Genomic DNA, 17,855 nt, shown 5'->3' with positions numbered 1-17,855 from the left:
AGTGTCATGGCGGGCATGGAACTCACTGAGGTGTGGGCGCAGGGGACAAAGTGAGGTCCTTACAGAGGACAGAACATTCTACCTTAGCGTGGCGAAGGTCAGAGGAAATGGTGAAGACCCGGCATGGATAAGAGCTGGGATCAGAGGGGGGAAGGGGGTTAATGTCTGAGGAGAAGGGAGGTTTGGGGTGTTCAGGGATGGTGGGGTTAGAGGAAGGTAGAGTCTCCAAGGACCCAATAGCAGGCAGTGGGACCTGAAAGACCTGGTGGGGGAAGGGGAGATGGGAGTTCCAGCAGCAGTGCATGAAGAGGTCAAGGCTGGAGTCAGTGTGGGATGTTGTGCAATCAGCACTTTGGAGATGTCCGAAGTCTTTGGAACCTGCATTGATGGTGGTGGAGTCTCGGTTTTGAATCAGCTCTGGATCATTAGAGCCATTGAGGTCAGCAGCAGGGATCACAGTCTGGAGATGTCCGGGCCTGTTGGCGTTGGAGACAGGAGGTCCTGTGGTCTGTAGACGGGCGATCTTCTGATCCTTGCAGGATGTGAGAAAGTCAAAGAACCCGCGATTGAAAGCATGGATCTGGCTGTTACCATGGTTGTCTGCTGAGTGGTTGATAATGTCATATGAGGGAATAACAAATAGATAGATGGAGTGAAAGAAATAGCCAAATGACAATTACATGTTTGTATGCTGCTTCAAGTTCATTTCCCTCAGTACAACTTATTGTGTGCACCGAGTTATTTTCACTAAGGATAGTTCTAAGCAGTGAAGTTTTCATCACTCAAATGTTTTGCCTGAAAAGACTGGAAACTTGGAACTTGTCAATGAGCTGGGAATAATTGACAACACTTTTGGATTTCTGACTTCAGCTGTGTTGACTTTACTCCAAAATGAAGCATCGGTAGTCTCGCCATTATTGTTACCATTTATTTCAGTCCCATACATCATTTTATGCATTCTCAATGCTACCAGCTGTGAATGTGCATCAAAAGATCTTGAAGTATTTTGAATTATAATTCATTTCAGTAAGAATATGAGATCAGTGGCTGACGTAATGTTGTTTTCTTTCAGATATGAACTTCGGATCAGATATTTACCCAAAGGTTTCTTGACAGAGTTCAGCGAAGATAAGCCTGCTTTAAATTTCTTTTATCAACAGGTGAGTTAGTGGCTAAAACATCCATCTTCCAAAGGGTGAAGTTGTTTGAATGACATTTGAGAATCTTAATAATTTTACAGGTAGATAATTTCAGAATTTATCTGTAAATGGCTGTTCCCAACCCTACCCACCCCGCATATTATTCTTGGATCATCTGTTTATACAGGAAAAACAAATGTTTTTAACGTTTCCCTGCCACTCCAGTAATTTTTTGTAAAATGGAAATGCTTAATCTCATAGGTGCATTGAAATTTTTTCGTCCAATTTTCCAGCCAGACCAGATCAAGCAAGCATTGATAGCCTTCCTCGCTGTTCACTATACCCCCAAACTTAGTGCCCTCTGCAAATTTGCTGATCCAGTTTACCACACAATCATCCAGATCGTTGATTTAGTTGACAAACAACAGGCCCAGCATCAGTTCCTGCGGTACTCGACTAGTCACAGGCCTCCAGTCGTCCACTACAAACTCTCTGGCTTCTCCCACAAAACCAAGGTCTAATCCAATTTACTACCTAATCTTGAATGCCAAGCAATTGAACCTTCTTGACCAACCCTCCCATACGGGATCTTTTCAATTGCGTTGTGCTGAAGTCCATGTAGACAACATCCACTGCATTAAAGTCCCTGGTAACTTCCCCAAAAAACTTCATAAGATTGGTTAGATACGACCTACCACACACAAAACCAAGCTGACTATATCTAGTGAGTCCCTGTCTATCCAAATACTCAAGCATATATCCAATCCCTTAGAGTACCTTCTAATAACTTTCCCACTACTGATGTCAGGCTCACACTCTATAATTTCATGCCTTATTCTTAGAGCTTTTCTTAAACAGCGGAGCAACATTAGTCCTCCAGAACCTCACCTGTTGTGATGAATGTTTTAAATATTTCTGCACCTGTTGCAAAGGATGTTTTAGAAATCACTGCTAGGGCCCCTGCATTTTATGCACTAGCTTCCCACAGGGTCTGAAGGAACACTTTGTCAACCCCTGGGGACTTACCCACCCTAATTTGCCTCAAGGCAGCAAATACTTCCTCCTTTGCATTCTGTGTAGGGTCCATGACCTGTTGACTCTCAGTCCGTCTCCCGAGTAAATACAGATGCAAAAATTCCATTTAAGATTGCCTCCATCTCTTTCAGCTCTGTCCAAGAGAAAATCTGATGCTGGAAATCCAAGCTCCATGCACAGATTACTACCCCGATCTTCCAGAGGACCAGTTTTGTTCTTTACTATCCTTTTGCTCGTAACATATCTGTAGAAGTTCTTGGGATTTTCCTTCACCTGGTCTGCTAGAGCAGCTTTGTGTCTTCTTTTAGCCCTCCTGATTTCCTTCTCAAGTGTTCTCTTACATTTCTCATACTCAGGACTTCATTTGTTACTGCTTGCCTATCCCTGCTATGCACTTTTTTTCTCTCTCTTAACCAGGGCCTCAATATCTCTTGAAAACCAAGGTTCCTTAAGCCACAATCCTTGCCTTGCCTTTTATTCCAACAGGAATATACAAACTCTATACTCTCAAAATTTCACTTTTGAAGGCCTCCTATTTACCAAGTACACTTTTCCCAAAAAACGATCTGTTCAAATCCACACTTGCCAGAATCTTTCTGATACCATCAAAATTTGTCTTTATCCAATTTAAGATTTCAACCTGAAAACCAGACCTATCCTTTCCATAATTACCTTGAAACTGACATTATGATCACCAGATGCAAAGTGTTTCCCTACAAACTTCTGTCACCTGCATCGTCTCATTCCCTAATTGGAGATATAGTATTGCACCCTTTCTAGTTGGGACTGATTAAAGAACCTTTCCTGAACACATTCGACAAATTTTTTTCCATTCCGCTGTTTTCCAGTATGGGAATCCCAGTATATATGTGGAAAGTTAAGATCACCTACTGTAAAAACCTTATGTGGTCTGTAATATAGCCCCATTTACGTGGAAAGTTAGAATCACCTGTTCTCACAACCTGTTTATTGCAGCAGTCTGTGATTTCTAAATCCCGTGAGCTGTTGGTTTAATAATCACATTAATGCAGTCATACCTTTCTTATTCTTCAGCTCTACTGATAAAGCCTCAGTCCATGAGTTCTCCAGTCTATCCTGTCTGAGCACTACCTTGACATTTTCCCTGACTAGTAATTCCACCCCTCCCTCTTTAATCTCTCCCGCTCTAACATGTCTAAAACAACAGAACCCCAGTACATTGAGCTACCAGTCCTGCCCCTCCTGCAACCAGTCTCACTAATAAGCTATAAGGCCATAATTCCACAGGCTAATCCATGTCTTAAGCTTATCCACCTTTCCTACAATGTTCCTTGCATTGAAATACATGCAGCTCAGAACATTAGTCCCACCATCCTTAACCTTTTGATTCTTGGCTTTGTATGTTTAAACCCCCCCATGCAGCACTAGCACACTTCCCTGCAAGGACATAATCCCCCTCCAGTTCAGGTGCAAGCTGTCCTTCTGCACAGGTCCCACCTTCCCTGGTAGAAAGTCCAATGTTCCAAAAATCTGAAGGCTCTATCCTGCACCATCTCCTTAGCCACATGTTAATCTATATGATCTTCCTATTTCTGGCTGTACTAGAATATGGCACAGGTAGCAATCTTGAGATCATGATCCGGGAGGTCCTGTCCTTTAACTTAGCACCTAACTCCCTGAACTCACTTTGCAGGAGCTCATTACCTCTCCTACCTATGTCATTGCTACTGACATTGACCACGACCTCTGGCTGCTCACCCTCCCACTTAAAAATACTGTAGACTTGATCCAAGATGTCCCTAACCCTAGAACCTGGGAGGCAACATACCATCTGGGAATATTCTTCTCATCCACAAAACCTCTGTTCTTTTCCCCTAACCAACAAATCCTCTATCGCTAGAGGTAGCCTCTTCTCTCCCCATTTCTTCTGAGCCCACAGGGCCAGACTCAGTGTCAGAGACCTGACCACTGTGGCTTTCCACTGCTCGGTCATCCTCAAGCAGTATACCCTTTTGCTGAGTGGAACATCCACAAGGTTACTCTCCACTGCACCACATGTTCCCTGTACATTGTTGTTTGGACAAAGATAAAGTTATTGATATTGGCTAATATTGATAGTTTTCGTCTTCTATCAATGTATTAAAGAAACTGTTACAACAAAACTACCTATTGAACCACGTAGCCAGTTTTGTTGTGAGGCAAACCAGACGAGTCATGCTTTGGAATAGTTACGTGAAAGAGAATTTCAGTAAGAGGTAAATTGAGATGAAGATAGAGCTGAGAACCGTTAGAGGTGGGGATTGAAGGCTAGTATAAATGTGTGATGACTGATCCAAAGCTCTCCTTGGAGGCAGATATGACATTAAAACTCTGAAAAGCTTAGTTTGGAGTCAGACAACTTCCCATGAGTGTGAGAGTCAGAAGCAAGGAAATGGAGGTTGTTCTCTGCCATCTATAATTTTCTCCAGTATTAAGAGAAAATTTTGGTTTATCTAGTACTGATTGTCAAGTAAGCTATCTGTCAGTTTAGATTCATAATAGGTTGAGTATGATAGTGAGGTGGACCTGCATATTTTCTGTAGATATTAAGGTAAACCCAAGAGATGATGTTTGGGGGAAAAATGTGGGAAGCAAAGATAGACACCAAGGGAACATGGGGAGTAATGGTCAGAAGCAGCAAGATTGTAGGTGCTTTTTTGATTTTAGCTGGGTAGTTAGAAAGTTAACCAAATATACGTGGTTCCATCAAGCTTCATGATAATGGAGTGATCTTGGGGGAGGCTAGTTTGGTCAAATGTGTCAGAGGCCACAGACAATTAGAGAAGGATTGGACATGGTGTATTATGATTGTCACACAGTCATAAAGGTATTTATTTATCCTATAGGATATCCTCTAGAACCATTTCAGTACCACAGCATGTGGGGAAGTTATTTACTATTTTGTGACTCTGGACATAACCACCAACACAACAACATATAGGCCATCCCTAATTACCCTTGGTAGGTTATTATTAAGCCAGTGAAGTTTGTGCTTTGAAGATATTCCCATGCTGCAGTTAGAAAGATAATTCCAGAGTTTTGACTGTGCTATGATGGATTGATAAGGTGTATTTGAGATACAAAGGTGTGTATTTTAAAAGGCATCTTGGAATTCTATTTTTCTTGGGCCCCATATTGTGTCGGTTACAGCTTTAGAAATATTTTAAAACCAATCTTGACAAGTTGCAACAGTTGGTCTTCCAGGTGATGCAGAGGGCAGCCATCTTACCTATCAGTGACAGAGAAAATAAATGTTTAATGAACTGATGGAGTGTCAGTCAAATGACCAGATTAAATAATAAATGGATGATGTCAGGCTTGTGTGTATTTTTGACCTGCACTTTTTTAGAAAAAGGAGATGATTTCATCATACTCCAGACTTGGACATGGAATAACAAAGCTTACATTCTGCTGCTATGGCATTTATATTCATTTTTCTTGTAAGATGATAATCTCCATGGTATTTCTTGTTTATAGTGCTGTTGAATGTCAGAGGGAGATCAGTCAGTCCTCGTGTTGGAGATGATTAGTCCCGCATCACTTGTTGTTCACCAAATCAAGCCTGTACTCTGTGTAGATTATACAGTGGATTCTAGTTAATTGGGCCATCGGTTAATTGGGGCAGCTGCTTATTTCAGACAACCCTTGTAGGAGGAAACCCATGCAATCACAGGGAGAATTCCTGAAAGACAGCAGCAGGAAGGGAATTGAACCCAAGGTCACTAGTACTGGAAAGCATTATGCTAACCACTATGCTACCCGTGCTGCCCTTGTTTATGATTGATAATAATCATAAGTTAATCTTTGAGGAGGTGACCAGGCTTATAGATGAGGGTAGTGCACTGGATGTGATCTATATGGATTTTAGTAAGGCATTTGACAAGGTTCCACACGGTAGGCTTATTCAGAAAGTCAGAAGGCATGGGATCCAGGGAAGTTTGGCCAGGTGGATTCAGAATTGGCTTGCCTGCAGAAGACAGAGGGTCGTAGTGGAGGGAGTACATTCAGATTGGAGGATTGTGACTAGTGGTGTCCCACAAGGATCTGTTCTGGGACCTCTACTTTCATGATTTTTATTAACGACCTGGATGTCGGGGTAGAAGGGTGGGTTGGCAAGTTTGCAGATGACACTAAGGTTGGTGGTGTTGTAGATAGTGTAGAGGATTGTCGAAGATTACAGACAGACATTGATAGGATGCAGAAGTGGACTGAGAAGTGGCAGATGGAGTTCAACCCGGAGAAGTGTGAGGTGGTACACTTTGGAAGGACGAACTCCAAGGCAGAGTACAAAGTAAATGGCAGGATACTTGGTAGTGTGGAGAAGCAGAGGGATCTGGGGGTACATGTGCACAGATCCCTGAAAGTTGCCTCACAGGTGGATAGGGTAGTTAAGAAAGCTTATGGGGTGTTAGCTTTCATAAGTCGAGGAATAGAGTTTAAGAGTCGCGATGTAATGATGCAGCTCTATAAAACTCTGGTTAGGCTACACTTGGAGTACTGTGTCCAGTTCTGGTCGCCTCACTGTAGGAAGAATGTGGAAGCATTGGAAAGGGTACAGAGGAGATTTACCAGGATGCTCCCTGGTTTAGAGAGTATGCATTATGATCAGAGATTAAGGGAGCTAGGGCTTTACTCTTTGGAGAGAAGGAGGATGAAAGGAGACATGATAGAGGTGTACAAGATAATAAGAGGAATAGATAGAGTGGCTAGCCAGCACCTCTTCCCCAGGGCAACACTGCTCAATACAAGAGGACATGGCTTTAAGGTAAGGGGTGGGATGTTCAAGGGGGATATTAGAGGAAGGTTTTTTACTCAGAGAGTGGTTGGTGCGTGGAATGCACTGTCTGAGTCAGTGGTGGAGGCAGCACACTAGTGAAGTTTAGGAGACTACTAGACAGGTATATGGAAGAATTTAAGGTGGTGGCTTATATGGGAGGCAGGGTTTGAGGATCGACACAACATTGTGGGCCAAAGGGCCTGTACTCTGCTGCACTATTCTATGTTCTATAATCTTCACCCTTACACAGCTGGTAGCACTGCTTGCATCATTCTCTCATGATCCCTTCTCTTGCCACAAGAAATTTTTTCCTTTATTTTCTCCCTTCCCTTATCTCTGCAATTTGAAATATTTTTGATTTCTAACTTTTGTCAGTTCTGATTTAAAGGCATTGACCTGAAATATTTACTCCATTTTGCTTTCCACATATTGGTAAATTAGTTTATTACTGTCACATGAACTGAGGTACAGTGAAAAACTTTGTTTTGCAAAACATCCATACAGATCATCTTATTACAACAGTGCATTGGGGTAGTACAAAGGAAAGCTATAACAGAATGTAAAATAAATCATTAGTTACAGAAAAAAATGTAGTCATTAAAGTGCAAGGACCAAATGAAGTAGATTGTATGTTTGAGGCTACCATACTATAGTACTATTCAATAGTCTTATAACAGTGGGATAGAAGCTGTCCTTGAATCTGTTCTTGTATACTTTTAGGCTTTTGTATCTTCTACTCGATTGGGGGTGGGCGAGGAAACAAGATGTCCGGGATGGATAGGAATTATTTTAGTTGCTCTACTGAAGTAGTGGGAAATGTAGATGAAGTTCATGGAGGTTGGATTCTGTAATGTGCTGAGCTATGTCTACAATTCCATGTAGTTTCTTGTGGTCTTGGGCAGAGCAGTTGCCCTATCAAGCATATATACTATCATACACCTGGATAGGATGCTTGCTCTGGTGCATCAATAAAAAAAATGGTGAGGGCTAAAGAGGATATGCCTAATTTCTTTGGCCTCTTCAGAAAGTAGAGGCGCTGGTGAACTTTCTTGGCTGTGGCATCAACATGGTTGCATAGACAGACTTCTGGTGATGTTCGCTTTGACCTCTAGCATCATTGATGTTAACAGGAGTGTGTGCAATGTCCCCTTTCCTGAAGTCAATGACCAGCTTTTTCGTTTGGCTGATGTTGAGGGAAAGGTTGTTGACCTGACATCATGCCAATAGGCTCTCTACCTCCATCCTGTATTCTGACTCATTATTATTTGAGATTTCAACCCACTGAAGTAGTGTCATCTGTTGACTTGTAGCTGGAGTTAGAGCAGAATTCCTATACGGTCATGACTATAGAAGGCAAAGTAGGTAGCCAAAGATGCAGCGTTGTCATACACCAATGTTGTGGATAATTATGGTGGTCATGTTGCTGGCTGCCTTTACTGATTGTGGTCCATTAGTCAGGAAAACAAGAGTCCAGTTGCAAAAGGAGGTGTTTTTCCCCAGGGTTCTGAGTTATCTTAGAATATTTGCTTAGAATTATCTTAATAATAACCAACAATAGTCTAATGTGGGTGGCTTTACTGACCAGTTCTCCAGAGATGAGTGTAAGGCCAGGGAGAAGGCATCCACTGTGAACCTATTTTGACGGTAGGCCAGTTGCAGTTAGTTGATGTTGTATGGAATGATGGTGTTGATCTGTGCCAGGACCAGCTTCTAAAAGCACTTCATGATGGTGGATGTCAGAGCCACCAGGCAGTAGTCATTAAGGCATGTTATCTTATTTTTCTTGCTACTAGGATGACAATGGTCTTTTTAAAGCATGTGGACACCTCAGATTGAAGTAGGGAGAGGTTATAAATGTCTGCAATTACTCTCACCAACTGAACTGCGCAGGATCTGAGAACACTGCCGTGGACACGATCAGGGCTAAACACTTTCCATGGGTCCCCTCTTCAGAAAACTGATCTGAAGCATCCGCAATGGTCACTGTGCTAAGAATGTGCGACTGCTAAGAATTTCCAGGGGTTTCTATTTCAACTTCAGTTTTCTGCCATCTGCAGCCTCTTTTTGCTTGTTGATCAGATTGTGATTGCTGATTTTATTCTCCAACAATATAGTGTACAATGAATTGAAAATAGAGAACTTCAGTGATTACTTTGCTATTCGAATCTTTCCTTGCTCCTGAGCTGCAGTGTTGGAAAATGAGTGGGGTTTAAGATTTCCACTCCACTTTGAAATATAACAGGAATAATTTGTCTCATCAAAGACCCTATGTTTGAACTCAGGATCTGTGAGTTAAACTGTTTCTCTTTCTGGAGATACTACTTAACCTGATTTTTTTCATAAGCCCCAGCATTTCATGTTTTTATTTCATATTTTCAACATCTGCAGTTTCACTTTGATTTTTCAGGATTCAATCTTAGTTATTTCACCTTGACTGCTTAATTAGAATTTCTATATCACTTATTATTTACACTTTAGGTTCAGTTCATCCAGATATTTAAAATAGTTCATAAAATTAGTGAATCAAATGATTAATCTGTAGAATATCTGGGAAAGAGAGCTGGTCTAAAATGAATCATTCCCCAAGTTTGAATTTAGCTTAATTTCTTTTAATGTTTGTTAGGTTAAGAATGATTACATGATGGACATAGCTGATCAAGTGGACCAAGATATTGCACTGAAACTAGGGTGCCTTGAAATCAGGTGAGTCCATTCCACCAATCAAAATTAGCTCTTTCACCAATCAACTTCCTAGCTCTTTACTTCATCCCTCCCCTTCCTGTTTCATCTATTACCTTGTGTTTATCACTCCCCTCCCCTGACCTTTTAAATCTATTCCTCACTTTTTTTTGCTCCAGTCCTGCCGAAGTGTCTCTGCCTGAAATGTCTATTGTACCTTTTTCCATAGATGCTGTCTGGCCTGCTGAGTTCTGCCAGCATTTTGTGTGTGTTCCTTGGATTTCCAGTACCTGCAGATTTTCTGATGTTTGTGATTGGAAGCCCATTCCATATAACCTTACATTTGAGAAAAAACTTTTGACATCCAGTAATACCAGAATATCACTTAATTGAGTTTATGGAAGTATTAATAGAAAGATCATAAAATAACTATCAGCAAGCCATCAGGTGAACCAATTACCATTAAAAATGTTGCATATCATTTATAAATCTGGTTTGTGATCAGTAAGTGATTTTTAAAAAAACATTGTTTCAGTTTTAAAAGTTGCTGGTGAACGCAGCAGGCCAGGCAGCATCTCTAGGAAGAGGTACAGTCTTGGCCCGAAACGTCGACTGTACCACTTCCTAGAGATGCTGCCTGGCCTGCTGCGTTCAACAACACCTTTTATGTGTGTTGCTTGAATTTTCAGCATCTGCAGAATTCCTTGTGTTTGTTGTTTCAGTTTTTGTTGATTTGACTGTTAGTACTTGCACATCATAGGATTTTTCTCATGTCTTTCTAATGCCTTCACTGTATTTTAAGACTGGTAGAATTTGTTTTTATTCAATATCTTCTTACATGGAGATGAATTCTGAATTTTAAAGGTAAAATAAGGGATAATTCATTGTCAATATATCAAATGTTTCTTGCATTCAATAATGTTTATAATCTCTCTTAATTCAACAATGAAATAGCTGAAGTTATTGCAATCTCACTAAAAATAATTAAATTGCACCAACATCCTTGTACGCTGCAATTTTCTCTGACAAATTTTGTATTAATTTTTATCACCTGAAACTTTTTGTGAAATCACATCTTTTTGTAATACCTTCTCATCCGAAACTTCTACCAATCCCCCCCATTATGCTCATTTTCTGTTATCTATTGGCAAGTGATCTTTATCTTCAGCTTGAAATAATATTCAAGCTTAGTGGCAGTATAGGGAGTGTTTTTCAACTATTTTTCTCCTCACTAATTTTAGCAATAAACACTATTTATAAAGCGTGGATTAGATTTCACCAAGGAGTTTTATAAGGAATGAAATGATTGATAAAGAATATCATATAGAGTGAACCATAGAACTTTTAGACTGTAACTTTTGTGCTTTTTTTCGGTAGTTGAAGCAAGAATAGGCCAGTGAATTACCTGACAATGTTATGCTGTTCTGTAAGAATTCATTGCTTTTGTTGTTTTAAAACAGGAGATTCTACAGAGAAATGCGGGGAAATGCCTTGGAAAAGAAATCCAATTATGAATTACTGGAGTGAGTAGTTTATTGTTGTATTTCAGTTTTATTTATTTGACTGTGTGAGCAATTGAGTTGCACATATCTCAAGGGACTGGCAGCTGTTGGTGGACCTCGAAGGGCAGCTGAAGTTCCCCAACCATGTCGCAGCCACCACCCTGCGACCAGACATTGTCCTAGTGTCTGAGTCTACTAAGCAAGTGGTGCTGCTGGAGCTGACAGTCCCATGGGAAGATAGCTTGGAGGAGGCCTTTGAAAGGAAACTCTCCAAGTACGCAGGACTGGTCAGCAACTGTCAGCAGGCTGGATGGAGAGCAGGGTGTCTCCCAGTGGAGGTTGGTTGTAGGAGGTTCACAGCCCGTTCTTTAGTTAGAGCCTTCAGCATTTTGGGCATCGAGGGAGAGAGGAAGAGGAGAGCCATCCACAGTACCACCTATGCGGCAGAGAGGGCCTCAAGATGGCTGTGGCTCAAAAGAGGGGAGCCATGGAGTCATAAGTAGCTAGCCACCTGGACACAAGCTGGGGTCTGATCAGCCCCGGCTGGGTCACCTGGAGGAGGTTGTATGATGTTGAAAGACCCGAAACACCCGATGATTCCAGGAACATCACTGAAGATGTGTCCAGAAGCATCAATAGATGTATGTACACAGTACTTTGGAATGGACAGCAGAATTATTTCTTTATTTTGTATTTGGTATGAGCAGAAATATCACGAGTGATTTTGATATGAATTGTAAATCCATCACCTGAGATAAAACATTAGGTATTAAAATGATCTTCATATTTTATGAGTTAGTATTTCCGAAATTTACATGTAGGAAGGTTGATATGCTCTCGTAAAATTAGACGACTGCAAATATTGGAAAACCAAAATGCAAATAGAAAATGGGGCAACCATCTGGCAGGCCACACAGCATCTAATGAGAGAGAAAAATAGTTCCTTGTGGCTAGAGCATGGTCCAATAAATAAATAATATATATTGTTGATATTTTATCACAGGAACAAGCCATTTATTCTAATCGTCCATGCCAGTGTTTATACTCCATATTCTATCTGTTTTAAATTACTCCCACATATATCTGGCTTATCTTTAAATATGTTATGGTATGCCACTTGAATTACTGATTTTGATACAAGTTTCACATTTTGATGATCCTGGGGCAGCGGAAATTTCTCTTGAATTCCCATTTTCAATTAATCATGACTATCTTGTATTTAGGGTCTCCAGTACTGTAAGTAGAACATCCTCTCCACACCTATCCATCAAAGTTAATTCATGACCTTAGCAGTATGCAGTCCTGCAGAAAGTTTTGTCTTTTACAGAGAAGACACCATCTCCCAAGGATGTTATTTCCAATAATATAATACAGCCAAAGTTCCATAAATATTTTTATGTATTTCTTGTTCCGATATTTGAAAGTGTTTGCACAGATGACGGAGCCACATTCTGCGAATTTCAGATACATGATAAAGTGAACATTTGATGTACATAAGTGTCGGGGCCAGAAGAATGCAATTTTCCATCCAGTTGAAAAAATATGATTGCTAGTTTATTACTGATAATGCAGTGATTTTGATAGTACAGCAATTGTTTTCATTCTCTGAAATTAAATTGATATTTCTTCCTGCTATGATTAAAATCAGTATAAGATCCAGTTTTGCTTTTTCTTTCAGATGAGCTACTCCACAGATTAGCTTTTAGCAACTAAATTATCAACAGTAGGATGATTTTTACAAATTAATAGTGGTCAGATTGGTCACTGTGTTTACTGATTAGAACATGCAAAGACCCACAGGACGGTATGGATACATATTTAAACCGAAATCCTGTTTTACCTAATAGATTTCAACCAGTTGCCTTCTATCAAGCCCAAAGGACTAAACAAATAGTTTGAATGATGATCACTTTTATTAATTTAGTTGACGATGAAACAATTTGTGGTGCGGTGTTGGAGGGAATAAAGGATTAACCAGGACTCCATTAAATGGAGTTGGTCTGAGAGACCTAGACGCCTATTCCTGCTTTTGTTTTTCGTGTACATTTGGATTTCTTTTAACTTGTTTTGTTGTTACCCTTAGAGTTAATGATAATACAAATTAAACTTACTATAGATAAGATTGGTGCCTTTCACCCCATCCACTCAATTTCTGCTCTTCATGTGGCCACTCACTGCTGTTTCAGCAGAGTTGAGGTGAAACTGTGCATTTCAAAATTCATGTTCTTTCAGTGCCAAATCAATAAACCTAAGTTTCAGATCTGAAAAGCTTGACTAGATGGCCACTACCTCGGAAGAAATGCCAGAGGTGAAGGAGCAGGGCCGGCATACTGGTGAGGCTGAGATGGCATGCAAATCGGCCGCCGCTCCCTAGCATACCCCTGGCTAACGTTCAGTCCCTGGACAGCAAGCTTTGTGAACTGTGAGCCAGAATCTCCTATCAGCGGGCAACAAAGGAATGCAACATTCTGTGCTTCGTGGAGACCTGGCTGACGGAGGAGATACCGGATCATGCCATCGAGCCCTCTGGGTTCTCCCTGTTCCGGGCGGGCAGGTCAAGAAACCTCTTTGGGAAGAGTAAAGGAGAAGAGGTATGCTTCATGGTCAACAATGCTTGGTGCAAACCCCAAATGTGCATACACTCAAATCCTTTTGTTCCCTAGACCTGGAATACCTGGTGCTGCTGTGCAGATCGTACTAGCTGTCTAGGGAGTTCACGGCTATTATTACAGCGGTGTTCATTCCGCTGCAGGCTGATGCTGACCTGGCTCTCAAGGAGCTGTACGAGACCATAAACACACTGGAGACTGCACACGCGGAGGTTGCCTTCATTGTCACCGATGATATTAATCAAGTGTCGCTGATGAAAGTCTCTCCAAAGTTTTGTCAGTACGTCCAGGTGAGCACTCATGGAGGTAAAGATACTTGACCACTGTTACACTCCGTTCCGCAATGCTTACAAAGCTCTCCTTCACCCAGCTTTTGGAAAGTCAGGTCACTCTTCAATCCTGCTTTTGCCAATGTACAGGCAGGAGCTGAAACAAGAGGCAGCTATAGTTAAAACCGCCCACTGTTGGTCTGACCAATCGGTCTCCAAGCTGCAGGACTGCTTCGATGATGTCAACTGGAATGTCTTCCATGATGAGGATATCTCCGAGTTCTCTGATGGAATCACCTGCTTCATCTGGAAGTGCATCGAAGATATTGTCCCCTGAAGATATTGTCCCCCAAAAGTCGGTCAGGGTCTTCCCGAGCCAGAAACCCTGTATCAATTGTTCCATGCGGGCAGCACTTACTGCGTGACATAAGCTTACATTGCCGGTGGTCAGCTAGGGCTCAAGAAAAGCAACTATGGTCTGCGCAGTGTTCAAGGCTGCGAAGCAACAATACAGGGACAAGATTGAGTCAAGATCCACCATGAATAGCACACATGACTTGTGGCGAGGGCTGCATACCATTGGAGACTTCAAAGCCAAACGTTGTGCCGCCAACATCACGGCCTCTCTCCCAGATGAGCTCAATCACTTTTATGCTCAGTTCGATGTTGCTAACTCTGAACCTCCGAGGAAAGCCACCACTATAACCTGCAACCCGGTCATCTCTGAGGCTGAGGTACGCAGATGTTTCCAACAAGTGGACAGTCACAAGGCTGCGGGACCGAACAGCATCCCAGGGCGAGTATTCAGGATGTGCGCAGCACAACTGGCAGGTGTGTCTACTGACATTTTTAATCTCTCCCTCTCCCAGTGTAGAGTGCCCTCCTGCTTTAAATTATCCACCATTGTCCCTGTACCAAAAGAGACTAAAGTAACATGTCTGAACGACTGGCATCCTGTAGCCCTCACTTCATTAATAAGCAAATTCTTTGAGAGGCTAGTCAAGGATTACATCTGCAGCTTGCTATCACCCAAACTGGACCCCTTGCAATTCGCCTACCGACAGAACCGATCGACAGATGATGCAATAGCTACTGCTCTACATACTGTCTTTACACATGTGGAGAAGGAGGATGCTTATGTGAGAATGTTGTTCTTGACCACAGTTCAGCATTCAACACCATAGTTCCGTCAAGGCTCAGAGACCTCAGCCTTGACCCTGTCTTGTGCAGCTGGATCCTGGACTTCCTGTCAGATTGCCGGCACGTGGTAAGAGTGGGCTCCTTCACCTCCACCCCTTTGACTCTTAATACCGGAGCCCGTCAGGGCTGCGTACTAAATCCCCTCCTTTACTCCCCGTATACCCATGACTGTGTTGCCACCCACAGCTTTAATCTGCTAATTAAATTTGCCAACGACCATACATTGATAGGCCTTATCTCAAACAATAATGAGGTGGCCTACAGGGAAGAAGTCATCTCTCTTGACACAGTGGAGTCAAGAAAACAACCTCTCCCTCAATGTCGCAAAAACAGAGGAGCTGGTTGTGGATTACAGGAGAAGTAGAGACGGGCTAACCCCTATTGACATCAACGGATCGCGGGTTGAGGGGGTAAGCACTGTTAAGTTCCTCGGCATCCACATCATCGAGGACCTCACATGATCTGTACACACCTGCTGCGTGGTGAAAAGGCAAACTTCAGACAGTTAAGGAAGTTTGGTATGGCCCCCCCAAATCCTAAGAACTTTCTTTCGGGGCACAACTGAGAGCATTGGCTGTCTGCATCACTGCCTGGTTTACAAACTGTACCTCCCTTAATCCCAGGACTCTGCAGAGAGTGGTGCAGACAGCCCAGCGCATCTGTAATTGTGAACTTCCCGTGATTCAGGACATTTAAAAAGACAGGTATGTAGAAAGGTCCTGTAGGATCATTGGGGACCCAAGTCAACCCAACCACAATCTATTCCAGCTGCTACCATCTGGGAAACGGTACCGCAGCATAAAAGTCAGGACCAATGGGCTCCGGGACAGCTTCTTCCACCAGGCCATCAGACTGATTAACTCACACTGATTTGAGTGTATTCTATGTTACATTGGATGTTCTATTTATTATAAATTACTATGATTGCACATTGCACATTTAGATGGAGATATAACGTAAAAATTTTTAGTTCTCATGTATGTGAAGGATGTAAGAAATAAAGTCAATTCAATTCAATTCACAGATACCGCCTAGCTGGGTGAATGTTTCCAACAAACTTAGTTATACTGCTTACAGTTTGATTTCCTGTAACCTATCTTCAATGGTACTTCACCTCATATTTATCACATTCTTGATACTTTTTATGTATCTAATGCTTGTGTAAAGGTCTAATAGCAATCCTTTATAAGTTTATTGGATGCAATTGGATTCTTCCCAGGCTGTATTGCAATTGTTATTATTGTATCTGTCACAACAATTTTATGTCATTCATTCTTTTGACTAAGTCATTGGTCCTCTCAAGCCCAATTTAAAAAGTTTTAAAAATCATTATATTAGCAATAATAGCAGGCACAGGCTATTTTTTTCCTTGTGCCAACAATCAATAAAATTATTGTTGATCTTTTACATTTGTGATACTTTCATGTATTAATTCTATGTCTCTTGATTCCTTGAATGTTTGAAACCTATCCTTTTCTGTTTGAATATAATCCACAGCTTATTTGAGAGCAAATTCCAGAAATTCACTACTCTTTAGGTGAAAACATTCTTCTCATCTGTGTCTTGAATGGGAGAACTCTTATTTTGAGACTGTGATTCCTGGTTCTAGGCACTCCTGCCAGAGGTAACATCAGTTCTGATTCAGGCCTGTCAAATCCTTGAAAGTTTTGTATATTTCATTAAAATGGCTGATCATTCTTCTAAGCTTGAGAGTATAGGCCATGTTTGCTTCAACTCTCCCTTTGCAACAAAACATGTCATCCCAGGAATTATTTTTGTTATCTTTCACTGCACTACTGTCATAAGTATTAATTCTACACACAGTAATTCAGATAAAGGCTAACAAGATTCTGTGTAATTAGAAGAGTTGGTCTCTACCCTTGCACCCAATCCTTCTGCGGCATAGGCTAGTGTACGTTTACTCTTCCTCCTGTTTTGTAAGCTAACTTTCATACGTTTATTTGTTTGGATACACGGGTCCCTGAAAACACAAGTGGTTTTCAATCTCAAGTCAAAGCTTTTTTTCTGTGTTAAATAAAATATTTATTCAATTGGTGCAGAATTTTTTTTGAAAAGACTTGTACCACAATTGAATTTCACTGAGATATAAGTACCCCATATGTGGATACTTAGATACATGGATACTAGAATAGACTAGACAATTGCATGACATATTCTATCTGGCAAATGTTGTAGACATCTAAGGCTGTTTTTGAGTTGTAATTTAAAGAATATATTCCAACACTTGATTTGAGCAAAACTGTTCAAGAAATAACTGAATAAATTTTGAATATTGTAGGAGTCGCATAATTATGACTAGATTCAAATAGATGAACTTGCTGTAATTTGTACCAGTGTGATTTGGTAGTTTACTAGTTGGGTGATTTCCTTTTGTGCATTAGAGTTGCTTTCAACTCCACCAGCAGATGGTCTGAAAGATGCTATGTAGCTTGTGGTTTAATGTTTTGCCTGAAGCTGACCTACCAATGTGAGGATGTCAGATGTCAAAGATTTCTTTTAATTTCTGTGGATCTTTCCCTGTGGCTGTTGAAAATGCATATGTTCCAGCATTTGGTGAACATCTTGAAATTTAATCATAAGTTGCACATGAGTGTATTTCCTCAGGG

At 41.2% G+C, this 17,855-nt stretch overlaps 1 protein-coding gene across 5 annotated transcripts in view; it reads left to right on the top strand.

Moving 5' to 3' along the window:
* LOC140198338 (focal adhesion kinase 1) overlaps positions 1 to 17,855 on the top strand; it is a 569,537-nt gene that overhangs the window by 300,630 nt on the left and 251,052 nt on the right. For all 5 annotated transcript variants that reach the window (XM_072259446.1, XM_072259450.1, XM_072259457.1 and 2 more), the window contains 3 exons: positions 1,073 to 1,160; positions 9,593 to 9,672; positions 11,109 to 11,171. In XM_072259446.1, the coding sequence (XP_072115547.1) occupies positions 1,073 to 1,160; positions 9,593 to 9,672; positions 11,109 to 11,171 (231 nt within the window). The remainder of the gene's footprint in view (positions 1 to 1,072; positions 1,161 to 9,592; positions 9,673 to 11,108; positions 11,172 to 17,855) is intronic.

This window comes from Mobula birostris, chromosome 1, assembly GCF_030028105.1.
Source record: "Mobula birostris isolate sMobBir1 chromosome 1, sMobBir1.hap1, whole genome shotgun sequence".
Lineage (NCBI taxonomy): Eukaryota > Metazoa > Chordata > Chondrichthyes > Myliobatiformes > Myliobatidae > Mobula > Mobula birostris.
Note: the sequence above shows the minus strand (reverse complement) of the source record. Positions and strands in the feature narration are given on the sequence as shown.